Source organism: Hyla sarda, chromosome 3, assembly GCF_029499605.1.
Source record: "Hyla sarda isolate aHylSar1 chromosome 3, aHylSar1.hap1, whole genome shotgun sequence".
NCBI classification, from domain to species: domain Eukaryota; kingdom Metazoa; phylum Chordata; class Amphibia; order Anura; family Hylidae; genus Hyla; species Hyla sarda.
This window is the reverse complement of record NC_079191.1, coordinates 357,726,709-357,752,030: the sequence shown is the minus strand read 5'-3', so window position 1 is coordinate 357,752,030 and position 25,322 is coordinate 357,726,709. Positions and strand designations below refer to the sequence as shown.

The following is a 25,322-nucleotide window of genomic DNA, read 5'->3' as shown; positions in this document are numbered from 1 at the left end:
TGACAGAGGGATGGACATGGGAGACAGGGGGGGTGAACAGGGGGTGGACAAGGATGACAAGGGGGGTAAATGAGGGGTGACATAGGGAAAGAGGGGTGAATGGGGGGTGGACATGGGTGACAGACTGGTAGACTGGGGGGTGGTCAGAGGGTTGCCTGGGGGGGGTGGCGTGGGGGACAGGGGTGGCCAAGGTGGACATGGATGACAGGGTGGATGGACATGGGAGACAGGGGGGATGGCCAAGGATGACAAGGGGGTTAAAAGGGGTGACAGGGGTGAACAAGAGGTGAATAGGGGTGTGGACATGGGTGGCAGGGGGGTGGACATGGGAGACAGGGGGTGGACATGGGAGACAGGGGGGTGGACATGGGAGACAGGGGGTCCGAGGGGTGGACAGGCGTGACAAGGGGGTAAAAGAGGGGTGGACAGGGGTGACAAAGGGACAGAGAGGTGAATAGGGGGTGGACATGGGTGACAGAGCGGTTGACTGGCGGGTTAACATGGGTAACAGAGGGATGGACATGGGAGACAGTGGGGGGTGAACAAGGGTGACAGGGGGGTAAAAGAGGGATGACAAAGGGTCAGAGGGTTGCCCGGGGAGGGGGGCGTGGGTGACAGGGGTGGCCCAGGTGGACATGGATGACAGGGGGGATGGACAAGGATGACAAGGGGTTAAAAAGGGGTGACAGGGGTGCACAAGGGGTGAATAGGGGTTTGGACATGGCTGACAGGGGGTAGATTGGGGGGGTGAACATAGGTGACAGGGGGGTGGACATTGGAGACAGCGGATGGACATGGGAGACGGGGGGGTAAACATGGGAGACAGGGGGGTGGACATGGGAGACAGAGGGTCAGAGGGGTGGACAGGTGTGACAAGGGGGTAAAAGAGGGGTGGACAGGGGTGACAAAGGGACAGAGAGGTGAATAATGGTGGACTTGGGTGACAGAGGGGTAGACTGGGGGGTGGTCAGAGGGGTGGATGGGGGGGTGAACATGGGTGACAGAGGGATGGACATGGGAGACAGGGGGGGTGAACAGGGGTGACAGGGGGGTGGATGGGGGTGGACATGGGTGACAGGGGGTAGACTGGGGGTGGACGGGGGGGTGAACATGGGTGACAGGAGGGTAGACAAGGGAGACAGGGGGCGTGAACAGGTGGTCAGATGGGTGAAGAGGGTTTGGAAATGGTTGACAAAGGGGGAGACTGGGGGTGGTGGTCAGAGGGTTGCCCGGGGGGGGGGGGCATTGGTGACCGGGGTGGCCAAGGTGGACATGGATGACAGGGGGGATGGACATGGGAGACAGGGGGATGGACAAGGATGACAAGGGGGTTAAAAGGGGTGAACAAGGGGTGAATAGGGGAGTGGACATGGGTGACAGAGGTATGGACAGGGGTGACAGAGGGGTGGCCAAGGTGGACATGGATGAACAGTGGGGGTGGACATGGGAGACAGTGGGCGAGGTGAACAGGGGTGACAGGGGGTGAACAAGGATGACAAGGGGGATAAAGAGGGGTGACAGAGGGGTGAATAGGGGGATGGACATGGGTGACAGGGTAAACTGGGGGGGTAGACTGGGGGGTGGACAGGGGAGGTGAACATGGGTGACAGGGATGGACAGGGGGGTGGACAAGGCGGACATGAATGACAGGAGGGTGGACATGAATGAAAGGGGGGAATGGGTGACGGGGGGTGGACATGGGTGACGGGGTGGGGTGGACATGGATGACAGGGGGGGAGTAACAGAGGGGTGGAAAGGGTACAGTACCCCTAAGCAAGCCGGCAAGGGGTGCAGCTTGCAGTTCCACGGCATTGTCCCCTCTTCGGTGTAGCAGAGCACCATTTTCGGCTTACTGCGCCACAGGGGGGAGGGAGACGCAGGGGGGAAGCTGGGGGACGCTGTGTGCACAGTACGCATGCTTCCCTTCCCCCCTGCGGTGCTGTGAGTCACAGGCGCACAGACTGAGGCGGGAAATAAAAAAAAATTATAATTAAAAATTCACAGCAAAATCCCGCGGCACCCCGGGCAGTGCTGAACGGCACAACAGTGTGCCGGGGCACCCTGGTTGGGAATCACTGGAATAGACAAATGTGACATTCTCTGTATGGACTGTTCTACCCAAGAAACAAAGAACAGATCTTTCTCTGTGTCCCCCTGTACAGACTGCTGCCCACGACTTTGCCATGTTCATAAGACCTTACGCTGCAAGTTTTACATTTTACAGTTTTTTTTACATTTTCTCAATAATAAACAGATTTTTTTGTTTTACTTATTAACATAAATTAATTATACTTACAGGAAACAGACCGAAGATGTGACTCAAAAAATCAAAGGACCTTAATATAAAAATATATAATCAATGTTAAAAAACTCACAAAAGATTTAAAAGCCCTAAAACATTTAAAGCGGTACTCCAGCAATAAAAATCTTATCCAAAGGATAGGGGATAAGATGTCTGATCAGGGGGGCCCTGCCGTTGGGGACCCCCGCAATCTCTGGTGCGGCACCCCGGTCATCTGAGCACGGAGCGAACACCGCGCTGTGCCGGATGACTGGTGACTACAGCCACCACGCCCCCTCCATTCATGTCTATAGGAGGAGGCGTGATGGCTAGGTACTAGCCGTCATGCCCCATCCCATAGACATGAATGGAAGGGGCATGGAGTGATGTCACGAACACTGAAGCTCAAAGCTTCTGTGTTCCAGATGCCGCCGCTGCCGGCCCGGAGATGGCGGGGTTCCCCAGAGGCCGAACCCCCGTGATCAGACATCTTATCCCCTATCTTTTGGATAGGGGATAAGATATTTATCGCCGGAGTACCCCTTTAAGACTTTTACATATGCTGCTATGATAGTGGGATAATTAAATATGTGAACAAATAGGTACAGGGGTATATACTTTAGTACAGATAATTACAGTCATAGGCGTAAATGTTGGCTCCCCAGAAATTTTTCAAGAAAATTAAGTATTTCTCACAGAAAAGGATTGCCGTAACACACGTTTTGCTATACACATGTTTATTTCATTGATGTGTATTGGAACTAAACCAAAAAAGGGAGGAAAAAAAGCAAATTGGACATAATGTCACACCAAACTCCAAAAATGGGCTGGACAAAATTATTGGCACCCTTAACTTAATATTTGGTTGCACACCCTTTGGAAAAAATAACTGAAATCAGTCGCTTCCTATAACGATCAATAAGCTTCTTACACCTCTCAGCCGGAATGTTGGACCACTCTTCCATTGCAAACTGCTCCAGGTCTCACTTATTGGAAGGGCGCCTTTTCCTAATAGCAATTTTAAGATCTCTCCACAGGTATTCAATGAGATTTCGATCTGGACTCATTTCTGGCCACTTCAGAACTCTCCAGCGCTTTGTTGCCATCCATTTCTGGGTTCTTTTTGAAATATGTTTGGGGTCATTGTTCTGCTGGAAGACCCAAGATCTCGAACGCAAACCCAGCTTTCTGACACTGGGTTGTACAGTGCGACCCAAAATCCATTGGAAATTCTCAGATTTCATGATGCCTTGCACACATTCAAGGCACCCAGTGCCAGAGGCAGCAAAACAACCCCAAAACATGATTGAACCTCCACCATATTTCACTGTAGGTACTGTGTTCTTCGGTAAACAGCAGAATGATGTGCTTTACCAAAAAGCTCTATCTTGGTCTCATCTGTCCACAAGACATTTTCCCAGAAGGATTTTGGCTTACTCAAGTTCATTTTGGCAAAATGTAGTCTTGCTTTTTTATGTCTCTGTGTCAGCAGTGGGGTCCTCCTGGGTCTGCTGCCATAGCGTTTCATTTTTTTAAAATGTCGACGGATAGTTTGCGCTGACACTGATGCTTCCTGAGCCTGCAGGACAGCTTGAATATCTTTGGAACTTGTTTGGGGCTGCTTATCTACCATCCGGACTATCCTGCATTGACACCTTTCATCAATTTTTCTCTTCCGTCCATGCCCAGGGAGATTAGATACAGTGCCATGGGTTGCAAACTTCTTGATAATGTTGTACACTGTGGACAAAGGCAAATCTAGATCTCTGGAGATGGACATTGAGATTGTTGATATTTTTCTACAATTTTGGTTCTCAAGTCCTCAGACAGTTCTCTTCTCCTCTTTCTGTTGTCCTTGCTTAGTGTAGCACACACAGACACACAATACAAAGACTAAGTGAACTTCTCTCCTTTTTATCCGCTTTCAGGTGTGATTTTTATATTGCCCACACCTGTTACTTGCCCCAGGTGAGTTTAAAGGAGCATCACATGCTTGAAACAATGTTATTTTTCCACAATTTTCAAAGTGTGCCAATAATTTGGAGTTTGGTGTGAACTTATGTCCAATTTGCTTTTTTTCCTCCCTTTTTTGGTTTAGTTCCAATACACACAAAGGGAATAAACATGTATATAGCAAAACATGTGTTACTGCAATGCTTTTCTGTGAGAAATATTTCATTTTCTAGAAAAACTTCAGGGGTGCCAACATTTACAGCCATAACTGTATTTTAATATGGGGTTAAAAACTATTTTCGACTATCGCTAAAAATGTTGTGGGTCCTTGAGGACAGAATACATTTACTGATTATGCAAAGAAATGTACGGATCTCTCGGCCAGCCTGGAAGTGGAGCACAATGTACCGAAATTCCACCCGACTATAACTCACGATCACAGCAGGTTTCCAGAGTGAGACCAGGTTCGATTAACAACTTTTAACATGTCTAATCTACACGTCAAAAAAAATTTTAATGACAGTAACGCTTTAAGGGTCTATTCATACGTACAGTATTCTGCGCAGATTTGATGCGCAGGATTTTCTGCTGCAGATTTCAATGTAAACTGAATGACTTGAAAATCTGTGCATCAAATCTGCGCAGAATACTGTACGTGTGAATAGACCCTAAAGGTGAACACATCCTTTAAGTCATAAATGTTTAACCTTGCACACTTGCCTTGTTTCATGCTTTTCATCAATGCAAAACAGCTGTATGCAGAAGGCAGTGACATCTCCTTTGTATACAGGGCGGAAGGGCTGCCTCTCTACTTCTGTGCTTGGTGTCTCTGGGGTCTTGCAATTTACACCTCTGATGGCATCATCTGTACTGGAAGCTCTGCTCAGTGTTCCTTTCTCCTGTGATGAGAGGAAAGGGAGTTAGAATTTTCTTTTGTCTAACCCATACAATACCTTGCATCACCAGCCACTACAAAAGCTGTAAGCTAGACGTGTGTAGTGAGAAAATAACACTTTCAAGAGCTTTACATTTCAGGTATATAAATTCAGTAAGCTCTTAAAGAGTGGAAGGAAAAAAGACAAATAAAAGTCTTAAATTATTGCACAATGCAATAATTTAGTAAAGAGATGCATGGCTTAAAGGGGTACTCCACCCCTAGACATCTTATCCCCTATCCAAAGGATAGGGGATAAGATGTCTGATTGTGGGGGTCCCGCCGCTGGGTGCAGGTGCAGCACTGATTAAAAATACACTTCAATTTAAAAAGAGGAGCATAACATCATGTTAAGAAAAACTAACAAATTTGTTCTTAATTATGCTATATTTAAGAGCAATAGCACTTTATTTGTTAATTTTACATTGCACGCCATTGTGCTTCTCTTTTTCTAATGAATCAATAAAGTGTATTTTTAAACCTTTTCTGTTTCCAATAAAAACTATACCTGCAACTCATCCTGTTCTTGAACGAACTCTGTTCTATTGGTTTCAGAGTTTACTGCTATGCCAGTCTCCTGGTTTAGATCCAATTGAAATAAATAAAAATAAACATTTTTCCCAGGTTGCAATGTGGCAGAGACCTGACATCACTAGTCAGCTGATCACAGGGAGCCTGTCTGCTTCAATGGGTGGAGGGATCGCTTGGTGGGAGAGAGATCAATCTGCAACTAATGCAACAGCTGTAGGCACCCTGATTGAAAACCACAGGTCTTTTGAATGGATGCAATTCATTTATGTTGCAATGGGTGGGGTGGCTGATGTGTGGGAGGGAGGAAATGGAATTGTGGGATTTGTAGTAAAAAACAAAAAAAGAAGAAAACTGAAACAGGAAATACCAGTTCACAAAAAGCTAGCCACAGTATTATGGTAATCTCACAACATAGCCATTTAGCCCCAAGACAAGCGCAGATCCTTCCTAAGTGTCACGATGCCGGCTGGCAGGTAGTGGATCCTCTGTGCCAGAGAGGGATTGGCGTGGACCGTGCTAGTGGACCGGTTCTAAGCCACTACTGGTTTTCACCAGAGCCCGCCGCAAAGCGGGATGGTCTTGCTGCGGCGGTAGTGACCAGGTCGTATCCACTAGCAACGGCTCACCTCTCTGGCTGCTGAAGATAGGCGCGGTACAAGGGAGTAGGCAGAAGCAAGGTCGGACGTAGCAGAAGGTCGGGGCAGGCAGCAAGGATCGTAGTCAGGGGCAACGGCAGAAGGTCTGGAAACACAGGCAAGGAACACACAAGGAACGCTTTCACTGGCACTAAGGCAACAAGATCCGGCAAGGGAGTGCAAGGGAAGTGAGGTAATATAGGGAAGTGCACAGGTGATTACCCTAATTGGAACCACTGCGCCAATCAGCGGCGCAGTGGCCCTTTAAATCGCAGAGACCCGGCGCGCGCGCGCCCTAGGGAGCGGGGCCGCGCGCGCCGGGACAGAACAGACGGGGAGCGAGTCAGGTAGGGGAGCCGGGGTGCGCATCGCGAGCGGGCGCTACCCGCATCGCGAATCGCATCCCGGCTGGCAGCGGGATCGCAGCGCCCCGGGTCAGAGGACGTGACCGGAGCGCTGCAGCGGAGAGAGTGAAGCGAGCGCTCCGGGGAGGAGCGGGGACCCGGAGCGCTCGGCGTAACAGTACCCCCCCCCTTGGGTCTCCCCCTCTTCTTGGAGCCTGAGAACCTGAGGAGCAGACTTTTGTCAAGGATGTTGTCCTCAGGTTCCCAGGATCTCTCTTCAGGACCACAACCCTCCCAGTCTACTAAAAAAAAAATTTTCCCTCTGACCTTTTTGGCAGCCAAAATTTCCTTGACCGAGAAGACGTCCGAGGAGCCGGAAACAGGAGTGGGAGGAACAGATTTGGGAGAAAAACGGTTGAGGATGAGTGGTTTGAGAAGAGAGACGTGAAAGGCATTAGGGATACGAAGAGAAGGAGGAAGAAGAAGTTTATAAGAGACAGGATTAATTTGACACAAAATTTTGAAAGGACCAAGATAGCGTGGTCCCAACTTGTAGCTAGGGACACGGAAGCGGACATATTTAGCGGAGAGCCATACCTTGTCTCCAGGGGAAAAAACGGGGGGAGCTCTTCTTTTCTTATCCGCGAACCTCTTCATGCGTGAAGAAGCCTGTAAGAGAGAATTTTGGGTCTCTCTCCATATAATGGAAAGGTCACGAGAAATTTCATCCACAGCGGGCAGACCAGAGGGCAAGGGGGTAGGGAGGGGGGGAAGAGGGTGACGGCCGTACACCACGAAAAATGGGGATTTGGAGGAAGATTCAGAGACCCTGAAGTTATACGAGAATTCGGCCCATGGAAGGAGATCTGCCCAGTCATCCTGGCGGGAGGAAACAAAATGTCGCAAATAATCACCCAAGATCTGGTTAATTCTTTCTACTTGTCCATTGGACTGGGGATGATATGCAGAGGAAAAATTTAATTTAATCTTGAGTTGTTTACAGAGAGCCCTCCAGAATTTAGACACGAATTGGACACCTCTATCCGAGACAATCTGCGTAGGCAACCCGTGAAGACGAAAAATGTGTACAAAAAATTGTTTAGCCAACTGAGGCGCAGAAGGAAGACCAGGAAGAGGGATGAAATGTGCCATTTTGGAGAATCGATCAACGACCACCCAAATAACAGTGTTGCCACGGGAAGGGGGTAAATCAGTAATAAAATCCATACCAATCAGAGACCAAGGCTGTTCGGGGACAGGCAGAGGATGAAGAAAACCAGCGGGCTTCTGGCGAGGAGTCTTATCCCGGGCACAGATAGTGCAGGCTCGCACAAAGTCCCCAACATCCGTCTCCAGAGTCGGCCACCAATAGAAGCGGGAGATGAGTTGCACAGATTTCTTGATGCCCGCATGACCTGCGAGATGGGAGGAGTGACCCCATTTGAGGATTCCGAGGCGTTGGCGTGGAGAAACAAAGGTCTTCCCTGGAGGAGTCTGCCTGATGGAGGCAGGAGAAGTGGAGATCAGGCAGTCAGGTGGAATGATGTGTTGCGGAGGGAGATCAACTTCTGAGGCATCCGAGGAACGAGAGAGAGCATCGGCCCTAATGTTCTTATCGGCAGGACGAAAGTGAATCTCAAAATTAAATCGGGCAAAGAACAGAGACCACCGGGCCTGGCGAGGATTCAGCCGTTGGGCAGACTGGAGGTAGGAGAGGTTCTTGTGGTCGGTGTAGATAATAACAGGAGAACTTGATCCCTCCAGCAGATGCCTCCATTCCTCAAGTGCTAATTTAATGGCTAGAAGCTCTCGATCCCCGATGGAGTAGTTCCTCTCCGCTGGAGAGAAGGTCCTAGAGAAAAAACCACAAGTGACAGCATGCCCGGAAGAATTTTTTTGTAGAAGAACAGCTCCAGCTCCCACTGAGGAGGCATCAACCTCCAATAGGAAGGGTTTGGAAGGGTCAGGTCTGGAGAGGACGGGAGCCGAAGAAAAGGCAGACTTGAGTCGTTTAAAGGCGTCTTCTGCTTGAGGAGGCCAGGACTTGGGATCAGCACTTTTTTTGGTTAAAGCCACGATAGGAGCCACAATGGTAGAAAAATGTGGAATAAATTGCCTGTAATAATTGGCGAACCCCAAAAAGCGTTGGATAGCACGGAGTCCGGAGGGGCGTGGCCAATCTAAGACGGCAGAGAGTTTGTCTGGATCCATCTGTAGTCCCTGGCCAGAGACCAAATATCCTAGAAAAGGAAGAGATTGGCATTCAAACAGACATTTCTCAATTTTGGCATAGAGTTGGTTGTCACGAAGTCTCTGAAGAACCATACGGACATGCTGGCGGTGTTCTTCTAGATTGGCAGAAAAAATTAGGATATCGTCCAGATATACAACAACACAGGAGTATAACAGATCACGAAAAATTTCATTGACAAAGTCTTGGAAGACGGCAGGGGCGTTGCACAGTCCAAAGGGCATGACCAGATACTCAAAGTGTCCATCTCTGGTGTTAAATGCCGTTTTCCACTCGTCCCCCTCTCTGATGCGGATGAGGTTATAGGCGCCTCTTAAGTCCAATTTAGTGAAGATGTGGGCACCTTGGAGGCGATCAAAGAGTTCAGAGATGAGGGGTAAGGGGTAGCGGTTCTTAACCGTGATTTTATTAAGACCGCGGTAGTCAATGCAAGGACGTAGGGAGCCATCTTTTTTGGACACAAAGAAAAATCCGGCTCCGGCAGGAGAGGAGGATTTACGGATAAAGCCCTTCTTTAGATTCTCCTGGACGTATTCGGACATGGCAAGAGTCTCTGGGGCAGAGAGAGGATAAATTCTGCCCCGGGGTGGAGTAGTGCCCGGGAGGAGGTCGATAGGGCAATCATAAGGCCTGTGAGGAGGTAGTGTCTCAGCTTGTTTTTTGCAGAAAACATCCGCGAAGTCCATATAGGCCTTAGGGAGACCGGTTACTGGAGGAACCACAGAGTTACGGCAAGGGTTACTGGGAACCGGTTTTAGACAGTTCTTGGAACAAGAGGACCCCCAACTCTTGATCTCCCCAGTGGACCAATCCAGGGTAGGGGAATGAAGTTGAAGCCAGGGAAGTCCAAGGAGAATTTCCGAGGTGCAATTGGGGAGGACCAAAAGTTCAATCCTCTCATGATGAGATCCGATGCTCATAAGAAGGGGCTCCGTGCGGAAACGTATGGTACAGTCCAATCTTTCATTATTTACACAATTGATGTAGAGGGGTCTGGCGAGACTGGTCACCGGGATGTTGAACCTGTTGACGAGAGAGGCCAAAATAAAATTTCCTGCAGATCCAGAGTCCAAGAAGGCCACAGCAGGGAAGGAGAAGGCAGAGGCAGACATCCGCACAGGCACAGTAAGACGTGGAGAAGCAGAGTAGACATCAAGGACTGTCTCACCTTTGTGCGGAGTCAGCGTACGTCTTTCCAGGCGGGGAGGACGGATAGGACAATCCCTCAGGAAGTGTTCGGTACTAGCACAGTACAGGCAGAGGTTCTCCATACGGCGTCGTGTCCTCTCTTGAGGTGTCAGGCGAGACCGGTCGACCTGCATAGCCTCCACGGCGGGAGGCACAGGAACAGATTGCAGGGGACCAGAGGAGAGAGGAGCCGAGGAGACGAAACGCCTCGTGCGAACAGAGTCCATATCTTGGCGGAGTTCCTGGCGCCTTTCAGAAAAACGCATGTCAATGCGAGTGGCTAGGTGAATGAGTTCATGTAGATTAGCAGGGATTTCTCGTGCGGCCAGAACATCTTTAATGTTGCTGGATAGGCCTTTTTTGAAGGTCGCGCAGAGGGCCTCATTATTCCAGGACAATTCTGAAGCAAGTGTACGGAATTGTACGGCATACTCGCCAACGGAAGAATTACCCTGGACCAGGTTCAACAGGGCAGTCTCAGCAGAAGAGGCTCGGGCAGGTTCCTCAAAGACACTTCGGATTTCCGAGAAGAAGGAGTGTACAGAGGCAGTGACGGGGTCATTGCGGTCCCAGAGCGGTGTGGCCCATGACAGGGCTTTTCCGGACAGAAGACTGACTACGAAAGCCACCTTAGACCTTTCAGTGGGAAACAGGTCCGACATCATCTCCAGATGCAGGGAACATTGGGAAAGAAAGCCACGGCAAAACTTAGAGTCCCCATCAAATTTATCCGGCAAGGATAAGCGTATCCCAGGAGCGGCCACTCGCTGCGGAGGAGGTGCAGGAGCTGGCGGAGGAGATGACTGCTGAAGCTGTGGTAGTAACTGTTGTAGCATAACGGTCAGTTGAGACAGCTGTTGGCCTTGTTGCGCTATCTGTTGTGACTGCTGGGCGACCACCGTGGTGAGGTCAGCGACAACTGGCAGAGGAACTTCAGCGGGATCCATGGCCGGATCTACTGTCACGATGCCGGCTGGCAGGTAGTGGATCCTCTGTGCCAGAGAGGGATTGGCGTGGACCGTGCTAGTGGACCGGTTCTAAGCCACTACTGGTTTTCACCAGAGCCCGCCGCAAAGCGGGATGGTCTTGCTGCGGCGGTAGTGACCAGGTCGTATCCACTAGCAACGGCTCACCTCTCTGGCTGCTGAAGATAGGCGCGGTACAAGGGAGTAGGCAGAAGCAAGGTCGGACGTAGCAGAAGGTCGGGGCAGGCAGCAAGGATCGTAGTCAGGGGCAACGGCAGAAGGTCTGGAAACACAGGCAAGGAACACACAAGGAACGCTTTCACTGGCACTAAGGCAACAAGATCCGGCAAGGGAGTGCAAGGGAAGTGAGGTAATATAGGGAAGTGCACAGGTGATTACCCTAATTGGAACCACTGCGCCAATCAGCGGCGCAGTGGCCCTTTAAATCGCAGAGACCCGGCGCGCGCGCGCCCTAGGGAGCGGGGCCGCGCGCGCCGGGACAGAACAGACGGGGAGCGAGTCAGGTAGGGGAGCCGGGGTGCGCATCGCGAGCGGGCGCTACCCGCATCGCGAATCGCATCCCGGCTGGCAGCGGGATCGCAGCGCCCCGGGTCAGAGGACGTGACCGGAGCGCTGCAGCGGAGAGAGTGAAGCGAGCGCTCCGGGGAGGAGCGGGGACCCGGAGCGCTCGGCGTAACACTAAGCATGTCTATTACTGTCTGCCAGGTACAAACTAAAATCACCTCATGGTGGATAACCCCTTTAAATTCATAAAAACCAATTATTATATCAATAGGTCTTTTGAGTGTTAGAAGAAACTGGAAAAACTCCATATACTGGTTTATCCAGCTCAGTTTCCTTAACCCCCATTTTACCCCATGTGCCACAAAAAAAACTCGGGCATCAAGATACTAAAGAAGCATTTTTATTATGTCAATAATTCACAGAGAGAAGAATGTAAATGGAGTAAGCAGATTCTGCAGTGTATGGACCACAAAGGGGTCTTTGTGGTCCATACATTGCAGAACAGCATTATAAGATAATATATGCTTTACAGCAGCTATGTGAACCATGGGAGACAATAGACTAGGAGTGTGCTCATTGACTGCTATATATGTGTTTTGTGGGCATGCTCTGTGACCTGTGCAGAGGTCATTGTGCAGGGCGGGAGAGTAATTGAGATGTGACCATCATCTATTGTGAATGGACTGATCTTATACACTCGTTTCACATTTCATTGTTATTCTGCATATGATGATAAAAAGCAATCCGCTGAGAAGTTTTCTCTATAAAACAGGAAAAGTCAGCTTATTATTAGGCTTATTGGCCAGACTGAAATAGCAATATTTTAGAATAAAAGTAAAACCTCTTTGAAAAGACAACCCAACATTGCATTGAAAAGTGGTCTTCTATAGGGGTGGTCTTGTCAAAATGCCTAATGTATGGTGAACTGAAAATCGATCAGAAAAATTTGCTTTGGATAATGGGGGTGATGGAAGAGCTGGTCTTTTGGAGAGGTTTCACAGAATTTTAAAATATAGGGCAGGGAACAGTGTGTCTCTAAAATCAACCAGAACACCTTTACCTGCCTACTTGTGTATCCGCCCTTGATAGCGGATCCACAACTGGTTGACTGTGCCTGCACTGAAATAAAGTTCAGGGGTGTCACAAGTCAAAACTATAAACAGAACTGTACAACAAAGGTCAGGGAAATCAGGTCGGAATACAAAGGGTTACAGGCAAAAACTAAAGTCAAAAGACAGATTGCAAAAACAAATATAAAATCGGAGTCAACAGGCTAGGTGTTTACCAGAGAGAGCAACGCATTACCAATACAGAAGATATGAGAATGGTCATAAGACAATAGCCAAGAGTACACAGTATAGCGAAACAGAAGCAAGAAAGACAAACAAACAGGAGCAATAAATTGGCAGAATGGCTGGAAATGTATATGCACCTGAGAAGGTTGTGGACGTAGAGGCAGATGTGATAGGCTCTAAGACCAATCTACATATGATGCTTAGCCAAACAATTTGATGAAGAAAAGGTGGCCATACACATTAGATAAATAATGACCTAACTTTGGTGGTAGCTGCCTGCCAACCATCTATTGTTTATGTGAGTGTCCCGACTCTTCTCAATATGAGATGTTTTCTTAATATGAGAATGGATCTAGGGTTTCAACATGCCCAATCCTTTTGTTATCAAGGAAGATAAGCCCTAGATAGAGGTGTCTGGCTGCAGCTTATTCCTCTACTCCTATTAAGAACATATGTATGCTCAGCCAAGCAAGCAGGTGTATACGGGTGTTGGAAGGGATAACTGTCCCGACAGCTATCTAAGGTGTATGGCCACCTATAAAGAGCTTACACAATTATCACATGTTAGAACAAAAACTTAGGTAATTACTCTTTATACCCTTCTTTGCTACACTCTACACCATATTGTGATGATGACAATGATGCAGCAGACAGAGATTTCAGATTGAGACTATTAATAAAGTGTTATGTGGCGTACCTTCTTATCTGTCTCCGGCACACTAATGACGTCTGACAGCTGGGATAATTTGGATCCTGACCTTTGACTTGCTTGTCTGCTTAGCATTAGATCTCCTGGAAGACAGTCATAATGTTTACATCAAACACTGAGGAGCGGCTGGTAATGACTTAAGACTAATTAATTAAAGACGTATTCGATGTTTATTTTCAGATATTAATTAAAGTGACTGTTGTGTTTGAAAAGACAAGTAGATGAGATTCTGGAATCCATCACCTACTGCAGATTGCCCAGACTAAGTGCAATCTTACCACTACAAACAAAGATAATGATATTAGGCCTTTGAGCTATTAGACTGCACCTACAGTTCTTGCAGTATGCCAGACACAGAGATGGGTCATAGACTTATTGATATTTTTTTTCATAAACCCTACTTTATCCATTAACTCTTATGACTGGTCAAGTTCATTTTTTGTGTCGGCTTTTCAGCACCGTGCAGACAGCATAATAAAAGTTGTTTTCCTAAACACACAAGTAATGCCCTTAGATTGTATTTAACAATACCTTAAAAATATAGTAACCTTGCCCTCAGGCACCCAGTCTCTTAGAAATGTAGAATATATACAACCGCCCAACAACCATTACATGTTGGAGTGTTTAGTGCCTTAGTGTGGCACAGACAAAGACCATCTCCTCTCTTTCTGTATCAGGGTCATTTCAGTAGTATAATACTTGTCTGCAGATTTTTTACCTCAACCTCTTTTATTTTAGGCGCATTAAAATTCAATTTTTTATCTGATGACACTGAAGTAAAAACATATGTCTGAGATGAAAAACCACTTTAAGGAGGTACTCCCCCCTGAAACCATTTTTTTAATCAACTGGTGCCAGCTAGTTGAACACATTTATAAATTAATTAAATAAAAAAAATCTTAATCCTTCCATTAATTATCAGCTGCTGTATATTCCAGAGGAAGTTCTTTTCTTTTTGAATTTCTTTTCTGTCTGACCACAGTACTCTCTGCTGACACCTCTGTCCATTTTAGGAATTGTACGGAGCAGGATAGGTTTGCTATGGGGATTTGCTCCTACTCTAGACAGTTACTAATATGGGCAGAGGTGTCAGCAGAGAGCACTGTGGTTAGACAGAAAGGAAATTCAAAAAGAAAAGAGCTTCCTCTGGAATATACAGCAGCTGATAAGTACTGGAAGTGTTAAGATTTATAAATAGAAGTAATTTACAAATCTGTTTAACTTTCTGGCACCAGTTGATTTAAAAAAAATGTTTTCCAGTGGAGTACTCCTTTAACATCAATGCATGCGGTGATATGTCAGCAAAATCAGGTTTTCGTCATTTTTAGCAATACATTTAATGAAGAAATCAGACAAGTTTGTTTGTGTGTGCAAACTTCATAAAGATCAATTCATCTCACATACAATGAATATTAATGCGCTGTGATCCCTTTTTCTATTTCTATTTAGCAAAGAAATTTGAAAAGGGTCTGTTTTTCATTTTTGGCCAAAACAAAAAGTAGTATATGATTACTAAGCACAAAACAACATCATGGGTGATGGGCTGGGAGAACAATTCCTTGATGTCATCATCTATCAGATATCTCAGCCTTATAGAGCTCTTGTAATATCTGTGTCAGAGGCTCTATTACAGGTTCCGGGCAGTGCCCCCTCTCCCTCTATATCAGTCTCTCAATTACTCTGTGTCAAGTTCATGCTATGTATTGTAATCCTTATCATTTTACAATATATATATATATATATATATATATATATATATATATGTATATATATATATATATATATATATATATGTATATATATATATATATATATATATATATATTCAAAGGGGTTGTCCAGTTAAACAAAAAACCTTAAAAAGTCTCTCCCTCAACCCTCCTGTCTCAGCAGAAGACCAGTGATGTGAAGGGGGAGCTTGTATTACTGCTAATGACTCAATTAATAAGATAGCAGGGAGCCTTTTCCAGTCACAGTAGTTTCCGTCAGAACAGGCTTTACAGCTGACTTATCTGAGTCATATATGTAATGAACAGTAATATGAGCTCCTACTCTTTACATCAATGGTCTCTCCCTGAGCAAAGATCAGAGAAGGAAGGGACAGGATTTCTGCATTCACAGCTTGTGACGTGATGTCACAGCTACAAGCCAGGGAGCACAGCTGATATGGCTAATAACATTATTTTAAGTAAGTTAGTAACATCTGTAAAGTAAATTATACTTTTTGACACCATACACAGATTGTTTCTTTCACCATAGAACGCCTTTAAAGTGTATGCTTTCAATAGTGCTGATCCTTTCCATGTATTAAAATCCTGGTTTTCATCCTTTTATGGCTCCTAATTCCCTTGTTTATTCTGCTCACACTGCATGCATGAGGAAACATCCCCTTGCATGCCCTCACATCTCATGTAGGAACTTTCTCCCTGATTCCTTACTGAGGCCACCGGCTCACAGAGCAGGCTGATTGACAAATCAGGAGCATGTACAGAGCCCTACTAGTTCTTGTCCCAGCTGAGGCACAAGGGCAGTAGATGCAAGAACAGTGTTCTGGACAGTGGAGGGACCCTTAGTGGAACAATTTCACCCAAGTATGTATGGAACAATTTCACCCAAAAATATACAAATTTTGTAACCAATGCATATTACAAATATATACATTATGGTATTATCACATTATATTAAAAGTTTTTCCAAATGACAGTACTGATTTAACTTTGTACGATTAGTAGATATCTAGCTGGAATAAGCCCACACAGCATGTTTCTTTTGTCAAAATGTAAATTAAATCTTTAATAAATACACCAAAAGTGTTCAAATGTGTTTGTCAGCAATATACTTTGATTTTTCTTAGGAGCATATCTCTCTTACTAAAAGACACTGACACAAGGGCAAAACCATTGAAGTTCCCAATTAAAAAAGCATTTTCATGTATTCTGAAGCCTGGAAGAACAGACCTTTGAAAATTCCCATTAGCGGACAGAAGGATTTTCACTTGACACTGCATTTTCTTGCTGCATCTGTTATACAAAATACCATGCTCAAAATGAAGGAGACGTGGTGTTCATTTTACGTGTTATGTTGACCCATGGTATTATACATTGTGTTCAATCAAATCTTCTTGTTTTGGAAAATACAATACAAACTAACATTTAAAAAAAAAAAAAAAAAAAAAAGGCTGATTTCCATTGTATCTGAATATGTGTTACAATATTTGGTTTACAGCCTGTGTAAACCTCAATTCTACATAGTAATTCTGGACCAAAAAAAAAAAAGAGCAGCTGTTGTAGTTTCCACTACAAAATCATATAAAGGTTACCCCCGTGTATTGCGTAGTGTAGACATATGTGAATCTACAGATGAGCTTATCAGTCCTCGGCCACTTTGAAGGCAGCAATAAAAGAAGTTAGTGACATGCAAGCTGTCCTATTGTTCTATTTAATACGAGCAGGACACTCATTTCAGGAACGTGTCACTCGTGTCCTTTATCTCTCCAACCTCCTGTTTACACAGTTGTTTTGTTCATTTCTATATTGTTAAAGCAATATCAGATGACAGAAAAGCAGTATGGGCACTCATAGCAGAATCCATTGGTGTAGCTTGTGTTCGTTGGTTAAAGTGTATGACAATGTTGAATATAATATCATTAAAGGGGTACTCCACTGGAAAATTATTATTTTTTTTTTTATAAATCAACTGGTGCCAGAAAGTTAAACAGATTTGTAGATTAGGTCCTGATATAGAGCAATAACTGGCACTACCCACTTTTACAACACTCAATCCAAATTCATCAGAATGAATGGAAAGCTGAGATCCCACGGCTGGACTTTGCACAGAGTAGGTGAGGGGTGCTGATCTCGGAGAAATCCAGGAATTGTCCAAATCATTCACAATGAGAAGAAGAAGAATAAGATCACACTAACCAGTCCTATGAATTCGTGCTTTATTTCTGTGAACGGGGGTTACATCTCATATAGCAGGTAAAAGCGACACGTGTTTCATGCCAGACGATGCGCTTGTAGCGTGAAACACGTGTCGCTCTTTTACCTGCTATATGAGATGTAACCCCCGTTCACAGAAATAAAGCACAAATTCATAGGACTGGTGAGTGCGATCTTATTCTTATTCTTCTCATTGTGAAAGATTTGTAGATTACTTTTATTAAAAAGAAAATCTTAATCCTTCCTCTGTAGTATACAGCAGCTGATACACCTCTGTCCATTTTAGGAACTGTCCAGAGCAGGAGAGGTTTGCTATGGGGATTTGCTACTACTATGGACAGTTCCTGAGACAGACAGAGGTGTCAGCAGAGAGCACTGTGGTCAGACAGAAAAGAAATGTAAAAATAAAAGAACTTCCTCTGTAGTATACAGCAGCTGATAAATACTGGAAGGATTAAGATTTTTAAATATAAGTAATTTTAAAATCTGTTTAACTTTCTTGCACCAGTTAAAAAAAAAAAAGTTCCATTGGAGTACCCCTTTAATCAGAAATGACTAAGAAGCACAATGTAGGTAGGGGCCATTTTGCAGAATCTGAATTGGGGTCCAGAAGCTTTAGGTGATGCTTGTTAAATATATACACTTCTTTGGAGATTTTATGCTTGTATAAGACTTGAAATTTCTAAAATGAGTTGCTGGTAGAAATCTGGATTATGTCATAACCAACAGCAGGACTAGTATATGACCCCTAGTTAAAGGGAAACTGGTTAGTTTCACCCGAAACTAATGTTAATAAACTGGGTAATAGTGAGGGTGAAAAGGAGTAAAAGGAGGTATCACTTAAAGAAATTGGTGCAGCCAATTGTGGCCCTCCATTGCTGAATTGCTAACACTCTTCTGTGCCCAATGAAGGCGGCTTTATGAGGTTCCCTGCCTCCTCTCTATACTGTGCAATGCCTGTTCTTCATATGAATATTCTTTTTTTATTTTTACTCTAATGTCCTACTCACTTGAGAGCCCAGCCAGTGGCCACGTGAGTGCTCTGCTATTGTAGCAGGGCGCAGGCGATGCTCCCTTGCTACACCTGGAAGAGGGGCACCTGTACTCTGCTACAACAGGAGAAACCTCACGTGGCCGCAGGCTCTCACGTCACTAGGACGTAGGGGTCAAGAAAAATGAATATTAATATGAAGGGCCGGCATCGCGCAGCATAGAGATGAGGCAGGGAAGCTCGGTAAGCTAGCTCTTCACCTCACCTCCATTGCACACAGAAGAGCAGCAAAGCAGACCCAAAACATAACTGAGCCTCCTCCATGCTTCACAGTAGGTACAGTGTTACTTTTTTGTGTGCTTATTTTTGCGTCTGCAAACAAACATAGAGCTGATGTGAATTGCCATAAAGGTCCAGAATTGTCTCATCAGTCCAAAGTACAAGCCACAAAACTTCTGGGAGTATGTCCTTTGGACAGATGAGACAAAACTGGGAGTATAATTCAGGAGGCAGCACTGTGGACATGCAGAAATAGGAGCACTGGCAATTACAAAAGGGACATCTGACTTGCATTTTATGGGAAGGCTTAATTTACCTTGCATTCACAGTGTGGATCCTCTGGAAGAGGCAGACAGGCTCACAAATTGCATGTACACAGCCCAAGCTCTCAACTACACATAGCAGAAGCTATGTCGTGTGTTCCATCTTATTCTCTACAGTCTAAGTCTAACAACAGGCAGTGGACAGCAGATTGCTGGGAAATGAGACATCAAGTGGTCAAGACTTTAGAGCAGCTTTTCTGGGGTAAGGAGTAATTTTTTGGTAAATTGATTGATTTGCAAATATGTTAGAAGTCACATAGGCCATAAAATGTAGGCAAATAGTTTAAAACAACAATGACTATTTAAAAGATAGAACAACTTTTGATTAATAATTCTACCATATTCCATCATATCTTGATTAATATTACATTTCCTGATCAAAAAGTATGGAATTTGACTGATATTAACATAAAATAGGTATTCCCACCTTTACATTTGGCTGAGAGGTTTTCTTCAACGGAAAACAACAGCCGTTTTAGCTAAAAACAAGCGCACTTCTAAATTCAATAATCACAGATTTAGAAGCTGTTTCGAGAAACAGAAAACACATTAGGATTTGAGAGAGAAAAAAAGCAGCAGGGCCACAGAGCTCAGTGTGTTACCTAGAGGAAAAATCTTTTCAATAGTAAGAAATCGGTGTTCTCAAGCGACTAATTCCTGACCCCACATAGAGTAACATCCAAATAACTGTAATTATCTCCTGACATAAATGGCATATCGACAGTATACTTACCATTGATTTTGCCTAATTATTCCTTGTTGTTGTTCAACATGGATTTCTAAGAGGAAAACAATAACTACCTGTGGACAGTGCAAAGATTAAGGAAATGAAGCCACTGGGTGGGAAAATACAAATGGTGATTATTAGAGACCTGAACATATAAATGAAAGAACATCATATTAGCATAAAACAACCTTCAGAAGGGAAACCTATAAAAAGTAAATAAAATCACGACAGACACAATTCAACCACCAAGACCGATAACCTTTCACTGCATGGTTTATTTTGATTTTAAAAAAACGGTGTTATAGTCTTATCTTGTTAACTTTCTCCCACATTATACAGATATGCAATGATTGACACCTAGAGAATCAAAAATGATCGCATACGACTCATGACAATAAGACAAGTTTAAGATAGTGTTTCCTCAATTTATAATATTGTTACAAAGATTGAAACTTCAAAATACAACATGAAAATGATTCCAAAACCACCAAATATTAATCTATGGATATTGTATTTATATATATATGAAGCAAGTTCTTAAAGGGGTTATCCAGTGGGAATTTTTTTTTTTCAGGACTTAGGCACTTAACAGCATAAAAAAAGACAATCTTTTACTTACCTCCTGTGCTCCGGACTACTCCGGTCCCCAGCTGCTCTCCTCTTCTGCTCAGAAATAGTGATGCCCAGGCCAAGAGTGTCCCACTGCCCTCACCCAATTACTGGCCGTGATGAGGTGTGACACTCCGGGCCCTGATGTCACAATTTCTGACCGGAAGAGAAGCACAGCCAGGAACCAGAGCAGGACACCAGTCATCAATGGAGCACTTGATGTAAGTAAAAGTTTGTTTTTTAAAATGCTGTTAAGTGCCTAAGTACTCCCACCGGATAACCCCTTTAACACCAATTTAGGCCATATTAACCAATTTTTGTTGTTGTTAGTTTTTCCCTTTTTACAGGTAGAGAGCAACACAGTATTTGTAGTAAAGGCGGCGAGCAGTAAAATACACGTAATACAGGTAAAGAACAGTACAGTACATGCAACACAGACAGAAAGCAGGGCAGTGGACAAAGCATAAGTAGAAATCAACACAGTACAAATTATACAAGAAGGGAGAAGTAAAGTATATGTAGTGAGCAGTACAATATATGTAGCAGAGGTACCACTCTATTATCCAATTTGGAGACTGCTAGAGCAGCGAATAATATCTAAGAAATCAAGAAGATCAAGGTGCATATTGTGGATGTGCGACCATGTCTGTTTTTTCTCGAGTTGAATTCAGATTAGGCCTGATTTACTAAGAGTGTTGTGTTATTTTCAGAGAATAATTTTTTTCCCAGATTATTTTTTTCTCACACATATTTATCAATGTTTCGCACGTCGGGAAAATTCTGTTGCACGGGAAAAAAAGTGTCGCACAGGAAAAATAAGAGTAAAGCAAATAAAGCAAAGTAAGTTAAAAAAAAAAAGGAAATGAAAGCCAAGACTTAAAAATAAAGAGAGAAAAAAAACAAAAAACTAATAAAAAAAAAATGTAATATAAAAAGCTACAGGGGACAAAGTAACAGGATTTTCAAAAAACCCACACTTTTTAACAAATTCTCCATGCCTCAAGGCAGTCGGGTTTTCAAGTTCAGTAATTCATTATTTTTCTGGTGGGTTTTTAAATACAACTGTCGGGTTTCCAGGAAAATGTGGGGAACATGCCCCTAATTATGCAAACCATGCCCCTTTAGTCGGGTTAAACAAATACTCAGCGTAATTGGAAAACTGTCGTGTTTTTACTAGTAAAATGTGTCGAACAAAGTGTCGCAGAGGACGTGCGACACAAATTGTGTCGCATAACCTGATAAAAAGAGTTGGGATCATGTTCGTAAATCAAGGCTATTGTGTTTTCTATCACCTCTTTTTTTTTGCTTGGTCCGCACTCTGCCTCTCCCCCTCAGCTCAGGCCTATATAATTGGCAGGCAGATGCATTATGACCCTATTCCTCCTGGCAGCCTCCCAGTCTCATAATGAGAGCACATGGCGAGTGAGCTTTTTACATCTGTTCCCCCTGGCGCGGTGCAATTTGGCAGCCGTTGCTGCTCTGGCACAGAGTCTGTGGGGAGGCGCGGCCCAGGGACTGGTTCGAGTGGCATTGGGGATGCTCTGCCAGTTGGGTTGTTCCCAACTGGCAGGGCATGGTGTTGGGGCGGTGGTGGTTGGGGCGGTGGTGTTGGGGCACTGGTGTTGGGGCGGTTGTGGTCGACACCCAGTGCTGTGTCATTTTATGCTAGGGACCCACTACTTACAGGTGGCCGTGACGTGGCTAGTGGGCTTGCACTTCATGATCATAAAGTACACTAACGACCTGTTAGTTTAATAAATGCTGCTGAGAAGCCTTAGATCAAGGTGCATGTTGTGGATGTGTGACCATGTCTGTTTTTTCTCAAGTTGAATTCACAATATCTAAGAAATGCTATAGACGCTCTCACCTAAGAAAAAGAGTCCCCCTCTGTTATGGTGGCTGACAGATTAAACAATGTACATCAAATATTGTTCCACTCCGAGGGCTTAAAACTGCCAACAGACCCGCTTAAAAATATAGATAATTTTTCCCCAGTATTAAAATGGCTGTAACCAATGGTTTACAAGACTTTCAATACCAAGGGCTGCAAATATATTGTAGGCTATATTATATTTGTTTTGGTTTTTTTCTCAGAGAAGACGAAGGTCAAACAAAAGATTTTACCAAGATTTACACTCAGCCCACCATGTGCATATTTCATGTCATCAAACCTACTAATTTTAATTTACAAATAAATTGCAAATATGCAGCATAGTCTAAGAGATATGTTCTTTTCATTCTATGAATATGGTAAACATCCTGGTCTAAATGACATGCAAAGTGTTATATTTTCTACAACATGAATGTCATCATTAGGATTTTCTACTGAACTGTATTTTATAGTTTTGTCCTTTTATGTTCTGTCCATTTGAACAAATGTTATTTTTGGCAAACACGACAAATCCAATATTGATTGCTGATTGGTAAACATGTGACATACATAAAAAGCAGATAAGGGCTTAAAGGAGTTTTCAGGGCTTTGTTATAAGGTTAGGTCATCAATATCAGATTGGTAGCAGCCAGCTGATTGAACCAGTTGAGGCTCTTAGTTAATCGTCGCACCTTCTTCATTGGCATAGCTCTGTACATTTTGTGGGGGTTTGCCTAGTATTTCAGCTTAGTCTTATTTACAGGTAAACACAGGTAATGAAGAAATGTCCGGTCTGTATATGTGAGTATATATTTTTGGCATGAAAAAAGCCTGAAGAAAGAATCTACTGGTGAGTGGCCGGCTTCTATTCTTTTCTCTATTCCATTGATTATTCACTTAAAGGCTACTGAGCTGTAAGTAATAAAATAGATGTTCTATTAGGTTCAAGTCAGGGTTCTGGCTGGGCCACTCAAGGACATTCACAGAGTTGTCCCTTAGCCACCCCTGTGTTGTCTTTGCTGTGTGCTTAGGGTCATTGTCTTGTTGAAAGGTGAAACTTCTGCCAAGTCTAAAAGGTCCAGAGCACTTTAGATTGGGTTTTTAGTAATACAGTGGTCCCTCAAAATACGATGGTAATTCGTTCCAATCGACCCATCGTTTGTCGAATCCATTGTATGTTGAGGGATCCGTGCAATGTAAAGTATAGGAAGCTGTACTCACCTGTCCCCGCCGCTCCGGACCGCGTCCTCACCGCTCCCGATGCTGTCCCGCTGCTCCGGTGTCTTCATCGGGATCCTCCGGCTTCTTCCGCATCTTCTGCAGGGTCCGGGCCTTGCTTTCTGGTGACGTTATTATGCTGCTGCGCCGGCACGGCATGCGTAGTGACGTAATAACGACGCCGGAAAGCGAGGCCCGGACCCTGGAGAAGATACAGAAGACGCCGGAGGATCGCGAAGTGGACCCGGAGCAGTGGGAATAGGTAAGTGAACCTGTCCGGGATGCTTAAACTGCTATCCGACAGCAGCTTAAGCATTTTGAGCTGTCGGATAGCAGTTAATGCGATGGCCCCGACATATAAAAGCATCGTATGTCGATGCTGACATCGACATGCGATGGCCTCTGAGAGGCCATCGTATGTCGATTTTATCATATGTCGGGGCCATCGCATGTCGGGGGGTTACTGTAACATCTCTGTACTTTGCTCCATTAAGCTTTTTCTCAACCCTGACCAGTCTCCCTGTCCCAGCTGATGAAAAATATTCCCACAGCATGAGGCTCCCACCCCCATGCTTCACTGTAGGGATGGTATTGGAAAGGTGATGACAAGTCCCTGCTTTCTTCCAGACAAGATGCTTAGAATTGAGGCCAAACATTAAATCTGAGTCTGAGAGTCCGAAAAAGGGTCGTAGTCTGTTGCAAAGGGAGCGTGGCCACTCCAAAAGGGGGCGTGGTTTCCCAACACGACCGATTTACTATTGAATTCACAGAAAACCCTGTGGATAAATGGCTGAAAATATCCACCTAGAAAAAGCTGGTCATAAAATTTTCCAGACTTTTCCCAATAGTAAATAGAGAGGAATCCTGCAAGTCTGAAACAACATTTCCCACTAGTAAAAACACGACACTCTTAGTAAATGAGGCCCATTGTTTCTAAAGGTGGTTCTACAAGCTACTGATAAGTGGGGTGTTGTTACCTTATTAAAGGGGGTACTCCGCTGGAAAATATTTTTCTTTAAATCAACTGGTGCCAGAAAGTTAAACCAATTTGTAAATTACTTCTATTAAAAAATCTAAATCCTTCCAGTACTTATCATCTGTGTATACTCACACAGAAATTTCCTTTCTGTCTGACCACAGTGCTCTCTGTTGACACCTCTGTCCATGTCTTGAACTGTCCAGAACAGGTGAGGTTTGCTATGGGGACTTGCTCCTACTCTGGACAGTTCCTAAAATGGACAAAGGTGTCAGCAGAGAGCACTGTGGTTAGGCTGAAAAAAAATCCAAAAAGAAAATAACTTCCTGTGGAGCAAATAGCAGCTGATAAGTACTGGAAGGATTAAGATTTTTAAATAGAAGTAATTAAAAAAAATCTGTGTAACTTACTGGCACCAGTTGATTAAAAAAAAAAAATTCCACTGGAGTACCCCTTTAAACAAAGTCCTTTGCTATTTTGGCTTAATTTCTGTTGAATAAAAAAATGGCATGGTGTCATTGGATGTTATTTATCTGAGGTTGTATTTATCACTAGTGTTGAGCGGCATAGGCCATATTCGAATTCGCGATATTTCGCGAATATATGGACGAATATTCGTTGTATATTCGCTAAATTCGCATATTCGTAATATTCGCGCTTTATTTTCACATATGCGAAAAAAAGGAAATTCCTTTTTCCGTGTCCGCACAAAGAATAAACTTGTTCATTCTTTGTGAGGAGTCCACACAGAACGTATAGCCATCTATAAGACGGCGC

At 44.4% G+C, this 25,322-nt stretch overlaps 1 protein-coding gene across 3 annotated transcripts in view; it reads right to left on the bottom strand.

Annotated features, from left to right (window-relative positions):
• CFAP61 (cilia and flagella associated protein 61) overlaps positions 1-25,322 on the bottom strand; it is a 337,213-nt gene that overhangs the window by 261,480 nt on the left and 50,411 nt on the right. For all 3 annotated transcript variants that reach the window (XM_056567635.1, XM_056567636.1, XM_056567638.1), the window contains exons 9-11: positions 13,600-13,694; positions 4,955-5,133; positions 2,297-2,336 (exon numbers count right to left, since the gene is read on the bottom strand). In XM_056567635.1, the coding sequence (XP_056423610.1) occupies positions 2,297-2,336; positions 4,955-5,133; positions 13,600-13,694 (314 nt within the window). The remainder of the gene's footprint in view (positions 1-2,296; positions 2,337-4,954; positions 5,134-13,599; positions 13,695-25,322) is intronic.